This window comes from Dermochelys coriacea, chromosome 2 (assembly GCF_009764565.3).
Source record: "Dermochelys coriacea isolate rDerCor1 chromosome 2, rDerCor1.pri.v4, whole genome shotgun sequence".
NCBI lineage: Eukaryota > Metazoa > Chordata > Testudines > Dermochelyidae > Dermochelys > Dermochelys coriacea.
The window spans coordinates 80846936-80854616 of record NC_050069.1 but is presented as its reverse complement, the minus strand read 5'-3'; the positions used below and the strand labels follow the sequence as shown (position 1 = coordinate 80854616).

The window sequence follows — 7681 nt, the reverse complement described above, 5'->3', positions numbered from 1 at the left end:
CAGAGCTGGTTTATTCATGGATAAAAATGAAAACACACAAAACCAAACCAGGAACTAAATCCCCATCTGCCCTATGGAGACCCTGGCAGGTCCCAGTCTTTCCAACCCTTCAACAGGCATGTCCATTTACTGAATCAAAAAGGCAACCCCCAAGTCTGTTACACCCCCAAAAAGATTTTTCTCAGCCTCCTAAAGCCAGTCATTTCCCCTTTTCCTCAGAAAGCCCAAGCCTCAAAGGGCTGGGTATCTCCATCACCAGCCTTGGGATTTTGCATTAATAACCCCCAAGTGATTTTAGTTCCTCGAGGAGCTTGACAACCCTCCCCAACCTGCCATTGTACAATCCCTGGCTCACAGAGATATAGATAAAAGTTATAAAGTTAAATACAATAGTCTCAATATATACCTAGCTTCATTCTATCTGCCACAGACAGGGTATTCCACCCTCTTGCCCCCAGGTTCCACTCCTTTATAACCAGGATGATGGGATTTTTTACTCAAATTCCATAATTCTGCCTCAGGGATTATAGTGACCATTTCCCTTCCTCCGTCTTTCTGAGGTTTGCTGCTTGATGGCCCAAACTCAGCAAAGGAGAGAAAAGGTAACAGAACACAGAGCACTACCAGTGTCAGGCATTCTGATGGAAGCATCTGTTGCAATAGAGCAATTCCTACTGATGGTTACCAATAGTCCTGAAATAATGAGGGCATACCCCATGGGCAACTGTTAGCAGGGGACATGGCTGGAGGATTTGCCACTGTCGGTGGAGGTGAATAATAGCCATTGAACTGATGTTACCTCCACAGAAAATCTCTGCAGATGTTCCACAGTCTCCACCCTATGATTCTGCCCAGACACTGAGGATGGCCACTAGGTTCAGGATTTAGATCCTAGTTTACATCACATGATGGATTTCTATTTAAAAATTAAAATGCCAAGAGGTGAGTAGATGATAAATGGGTACATCACTGCAACTGATAACACTACATATGTCTTACAGAATTAGCCAATGATTTTTATTAATATGCCACAGACAGCAAAAAATATACATTCAAAACACTCGAGACGTTATTCCTATATAGACACACACAAATCCATGCTATTTTGAATGTTTTTCAACCATTACAAGAACATTAGCTGAGCTAATGAAACAGCTGGCTGGATTACTGCTTCCACAATATAATCCATATTCAAAAGCAGCTTTTTTCAGACCTTTTATTGCAAATTAGATAGTTTATAGGTCTCTTTTGTGCATTGCTCCTATAATTTTGTGTCAATTGGTGTCACTTTCATTTATAAAATCTCCACTAAGTCAAGATAATTACATTTAATAGTTACATTTCTTCCACTCAGAGCTGTATAGTAATATTACAGTTGCTGGTTTGAGGCCAAAATCGTTAAATGTCTGATGGAATTTTAAAATCATTCAGAGCTATACAATTGGCATTGTATAATTAAACATTAAATAATCCAAGTAATAAAAATCATAGGTCAACTGTCTCTCTGAACCTGACAGCTCCTTTAAATATTGTCTCACTACTTCCATATTTGTTCTTTCATCGGAGGAATGTCTGTCTTTGAAATTAGGAAACTTCAGATCTGCTGGAGCACCTATCAGTTGCAAGAAGTAATTGGCATCTTCTTCTAGCGTTTCAAATTTCCCTATGAAATCATAGTTGATGAGGCAGGGATGACAGAGTTTACTAATCTGCTCCCAGTGTATGTCCATCCCTACTGGGCGTTGGGAATCTAACAAATATCGAACGAATTCTTCGAACTTCACGCCTGATCCGGTTTTCAGGGCCTCTTCACGTGCATTAAGTCTATATTTCTTAATAATTGCCTTTCCAAACACTGGGTGGTAGTAGCTGTTTGGATGTTCAAATTTATCCCTGAATGCAGACACCAATCTTTCCATGGGGTCACGTACAAATATGGTCTTGGTGTAGGTATTTAAACGTGTCTGTATCCCTTTTAAGTCATAACTGTCCAATTTCTTTAGATGCTTTCCATAGTGCACGGCATCATGGCTAATACTGTATGCTGAAGAGGCAAGTCCATTGAGCACCATCAGAACCCTTTTCCAGTTGGAACAGCCTGCTTTAGGCACTTCACAGTATAAGATTTTGTGTCTATCCTCCACGTATATTCTGGATACCATACGCACTAGGTGGGTTCTGAGCCGGTTCTCACTACTGTATTTTTTACAGAAGTCATAAAGAAAATATCTGCGTTTCTCTTGAGCTTCATCTATGTTTTTCCATCTGTCATCTTTGATTAAACTCTTATTTAAAGGACGCATCACTAGTGGTAAATTCACTTGTTTAAGCTGTTTTAGAAGGGCTTTAGTCATCTTCTGCTGTTCAGATAATTGGCTCACCAAAGAGCTGGCTATCTCACCAAAAGGACTGGCTTTCTCCTGTGAATGTCTGCCCATGATTACAGTTGTCTGTCGCTTGTTAAGGTTAGCAGCAGCACTCTGATTTTTTGGTGCTGTGGCAAGCTCCTCTGGGTGTGGGAGCTTGGAATCCTGTAAACGTTAAAAGAATGAAAATTTAAAGCATATTTCAGCAGGCTGACCCCATTCACGTAAAGCATTATTATTGTGGCAAAAGCAGTAGAGGTATGAAAAATACGTTTTGTGCTAGCAGCTTTATTTGAGATGGGGAAGGAAACTCACAGAACAGGTTTACAGTCACTCTTACATACATCTAATTTAGTTATGAGTTGGGTTAACCGATGAGAGCAATATATGCTTTTAAACTGAGCTAGTTAACAGCAGATCCTCTTAACCACAAGAGCTCCAGGAAGTCAGTCGAAATGAGTATCTTTTTGAGATTCAGAACAGCTGTATGTAGGGAGGTTGATGCACCTGCCCAATCCTGCTGGCTTTAACCCTTAGGCCCCTTTCTGGTGTTAGCAATTTTGAGAGCCCTAGTATAGACAAGCCAATAGCCACTGAATCCACTTTAAACACTGGGTTTATTACAGCTGCCCAGAGCAAGACTCGTCAGCACAGTGCTTAAAAAGGTATTAGCAGGTGGTGGACTGACCACACTAGGGCTCCTGAAGTTCCAAACATTGTGGGAATTGAACTCTGTGTAGCAATGGTGAGAAACATTTAGAACACTTCCTAGTGCAGACAGGATTTAAGTGGCCATGAGCAGGGACTCAGTGACAGTTTAGGCAGCTACTCTGAAAGGATTAGTGCAGTGGTTTCCAAACATTTTGACTGCATTTTCAGCTTTATTGCTTCCCACGACCCCAGACAGCAGGAAGTATGTCAATACAAAATGGCATCTTCCACACTGTGTGACGTTGCATGCTCTGTACGTGTAAGGTCATGCTGTGCGGAGGACGCCATTTTGCAGCATGATCTTGCCCACACTGTACATGTGAGCAAAATGGCCTCCTCTGCACAGTTCGGATCACCGTGACCCTCTCTGCTGATGGTGCAACCCCACTTGGGGTCTCAACCCCTAGTTTGGGAATCACTGGATTAGTGTGTGTGTGTGTGGAGGTGTTGCAGCAGGTGCAAAAAAAGGAGGCCCATGTTTTAAAAATCTCTCCTAACAGCACTGGAGTTTGTGAGGTCTATAGGAAAACAATGAAGTCACCGTTAAAGGATTTTTAACCTTTGCCACAACTTGATGATTCACAAGATAGTTCGTTTCATTTTCCACAATGGCTTTCAACTCGGGGTTTTGAAAATTGGCAGTTTTGGGGCTATTTCAAATATAAAGTAGTGCTGCCTCTTCAGATTATGCACTACACCCATGAATTTGTAATTATTTACAGAGAGAGTATTGGATGGTATAAAGCTTATGAATACCATTTTGAAACTGAGCCTACAGATATGCAAGTAGTTTCAAGAAGTAGCAGCCTACCTTGCCATATGATCAGTGAGGAAGGAGTTTCCAAAAACGTCATTGGGGAATCAGCCAGCTCTATATTGCCTCAAACTCTCACAGATGGAAAGAGTCTTAAAAGGCTCTGCTCTTATTTCTCCATTTGCCAGTTGTAAAACTACTGTATAGAATTCAGTGAAAAGGACAGCCTTTCTAGTGGTTGGCAGAGTGCAATTTAGTATTTAAAGAATTACAAAAGGCACTTGATTGCCCTCCACTTTGGTCTCATTCATGATTAAAAAAAACCAAATCCTTTCATATTAGACAGATGCATATATTTAGAGACTGAGACCAAGTTTTTGCCCAAGAATGGGGAGGATTCAAGAGAGTGCTGCAATCTAAGAGCAAAAGAGTCCTGAAGCAGGGAATATTGAACGAGTGAATGATTGTAAAATCATGTGGCATTCAGATACCACAGTGAATGGTGGTGAAACAATGGAATTTCTCAATAGAAGAGAACCACAACCATTGTGGAATATAGTGTTCTCTCAGAATACAGAGGAAAGTAAATGCTTTTGGTCATAGTGGAAAAGTCTGGAATTTAAAAGATGCAATTTTGTATAGGAAATAGGGAAACACACCAGGCACTGGCTGCAGGTAGATGAATCTATATAACTAGTATTAAAGTTATGCAATGATGCTAAAATAACTGGACACTGTGGGGTTACAAAACCCTTAACCAACCTCTGAGAGAATTTTGATAAAACACAGAAACAACATAAAAATATAGTGTTTTTGGTGAAAGGAGCATCCTCACTAAGGCAGGGAGGGGACTAGCATCTTGGGGGTGTGGGTATCTCCAATGGGGAGCATGGTTATTGATGTTCTTACTCACGCTTTTGCCTAAGATAGAGTCTAACTGACTAACAGTACCCGATGATTTCAGTGTTTCTCAAAACTCAATAAAAAGAGAAATCAAGAGGTATAATGGTACCTCCTGACTCCTCGTATTTGATCAACAGCTGAGGACCCTAACACTTTGGAAGAGGAACAAAGGAATTTGGATCATTTGGACTATATATACACAATACAAAAATATGTTTGACAGAGCAAATTTGAATACCCTTAGATAAAGTATAAGAGTTTTAAGTAGTATGATGGAAGATCATATGGGGAAACTTTTTACAACTGGAGAGCTGGCTTGTTTCCATCAAATCAAGAGAAAGGATAGACTTCCTGAGGTGACTGTAACCTTGCTATGGACTTTATTCAGTTCTGACTCAAGAAATGGTCCATTTGGGACTCAAAACCAAGATCAAAGTTATCCCTGAGGACAATCAAAGGAGCTACAAGAGGAGGACAGGATTTCAAGCTGGTTACCTCAGAAATTGAGAACAAAAATGTAGGGACCAATGCTGAAGTGTTTGTGACAGGAGCGAATACTCCATTGGAGCAGGATGGGCTGAGCCATTCAGAGGAGCCTCAGGTAACACTTCACAAGAACAACTTAAATACAGCAAGAGCCACTTGAAAGTGGTCCCCTCTTAGCAAGCTGAGAAGGAGAAAAAGGCTCCAAACAGGTGGTGAACAAAGACTTGGGGGATAATGATGACATGGGAAGTTCCAAGACCAAGAAAAGTATTGTATAAATATGTAAGCTTCTTTTTGTTGCTTTGTTAATTTGATTTCCTTTTCCTGTTGTGTTCCATAGTGGGTCATAAACTTATTGTTTCCAATTGAGAGTTTCAGTCCAAGATATTCTCAAGCGCTATGAAAGCTTAGTAAGGGCTGAAAAAAATGTATATACAAAGACTCTCCAGAATGCTTCCAATGGGGGGCGGAAAGGGGACTGGTTAGGTCATTGAGTTATTGCACATTCTTCTTTACCTGGGTTCTAAACCTGATGTAGGTCACAGGTAAAAATTAATTTGGTAGTTTTTTCCCAGTCTTCATTGATTTAAATTATGAAATGACCACATAATTTGGCACAATTAGAACTCTCTCCTCAGTAAAGGCTCAGGATTGTGATAGCAGGGGTCAGAATTAAGATGCATTAGCAGCAGTATGTGGAGGGCTTGCATAGTACCTGCCTCCAACATATCAGACTGAAGCCACTGCTATTATATACACAAAGAAACAAATTCTATAAGCCTGCTAAGAGTAGTGGCTATTCACAGTCTTTTTGTACCAGGACAACATTTGCCAAGAATAATTGGCAATGGTCAGAGAACAATTATTACAACAAACCAAATAAAAATATACACATTCCTCATATAGAAATTCTGCAATCTAGTGTTAATGAGCTTAAACAAATCCCTATAATAGCTCTTGAAAGAGACTGACTGACCAAGAGTTTGTCACAGACGTAAGGTAAAAGATTGCTACTCTTTGGTATCTTATTAGCTTCACTTACTTACAGTTTATTAAGGGTAAGTCTCTGACAATACTCATTCTAAAAAAGCACAGGATGAAAACCACTGGCTTATGCAAGCTATATATAAATCAAGGGCTGCACTGAAGGGAAGGGGAATTGGTGGTACTTTTTTCTCAAGCCTCGCCATGCCCACACATGTCCTGACACATTCCCTAGCCATGTCCCCAGTCAGCCTTTCCCTTCTGTTCTCTTCTCTCTCACTCTCTTCTCATCCACTCTGGTTATACTTCTGAGTCACTTGTTAGTGAGGCTGTCTTTCTGCCAGTCTTCCCTGGAATCTTAATTTTTCCCAAAACTCTGCTTACAAATTCAAAGGGGGAACAAGCACCAGTGTACCAAACTGTGTTTTACAGAGGAACATTTTTGTTTCACATTTCTGTGGACAGACACCAAGTGGAAGGGACTTGAAATAGGATGCTGTGCCTTTCTTGTCTAGGTCACTTGTTCTAACCTGGCACAGGGGATGCGTTGTGGAAATGCTCTTACCCTTCAACAGCTTCCAGGGGAATGTATAAAATGAGCTAGTGGTTTCAATCCAGAGGGAGGAAAGATAGTTTGTGGTTAAGCCTGTGACTCAAGAGATCTGGGTTTAATTCCCACCTTTGCCACAACTATAAAATGGGGATGATACCATCTACTTCACAGCAGTGTTATATTTATTAGTACAGCACTCAGCTACTACAGTGGCAGTAAGGAGATAAGAATATAGGAACTGGGTAGCCATATCACAGAATCCTCCATTATAATATATATTAATTGGTATCTTTGTTGGCACTCCTTGGCAGAAGCACCAACATCAATGAATCAACATGTGAACTCTCCTCTCTCATCTCTAGAGGTTGTCCTCTAGATCAGAGCTGAGGCATCTAGTCTAAGTAAATTTGTTCTCTTGTTGCTTGGACTGTTCCTATTCTGTAAATGTAAGAGGACTTAAATGAATATTAAGTAACACCAAATTCACGTTCCAAAAGATTTGGGGGTGGGAGGTGGAGACATCTTTGCACAGTTACAAGGGAAGGTAGTTTGAATGTTCTATAACTTTAGCATGTTAATTCAGATGCTGGAACCACCACTGGTATCTGTTTCAGGTTCCTGAGAAAAACAAAGTAGAGCAGCAATGAAATGGGCATGGGTGTGAAGAGTAGATAGTGTTTGATATATTTATTTAAAACACTGATAAGGTTGCCCGATACTTTCCATGATAAGATCCTGTTTGCAGTTGTTTATAACTTCACCAGACTAACCATTTGGGCTGATATTTTCCATGCTAGGTATGTGCCTCAGAGTGAATGTTGAATAATTTCAACCAAAAATGTTCAGACACTTCTGAGAACAAGGCTAAAATACACTGTTTTGTCCATGTTAAACAATTCTGGCAATCTTGTGTTTGAAAAGCTC

The 7681-nt window shown here is 40.3% G+C and overlaps 1 protein-coding gene across 5 annotated transcripts in view; it reads right to left on the bottom strand.

Moving 5' to 3' along the window:
* Positions 1 to 992: 992 nt before the first annotated feature.
* The window catches only part of CHST9 (carbohydrate sulfotransferase 9), a 133191-nt gene continuing 126502 nt past the window's right edge, over positions 993 to 7681 (bottom strand). For 3 of the 5 annotated variants that reach the window (XM_043507939.1, XM_038392120.2, XM_043507941.1), the window contains one exon: positions 1005 to 2531. In XM_043507939.1, coding sequence (XP_043363874.1) covers positions 1434 to 2531 — 1098 coding nt within the window. In that variant the 3' untranslated portion in view covers positions 1005 to 1433. Of the gene's footprint in view, positions 2532 to 7681 lie in introns of all 5 variants that reach the window. The other 2 variants (XM_038392126.2, XM_038392119.2) reach the window with 2 other exon arrangements.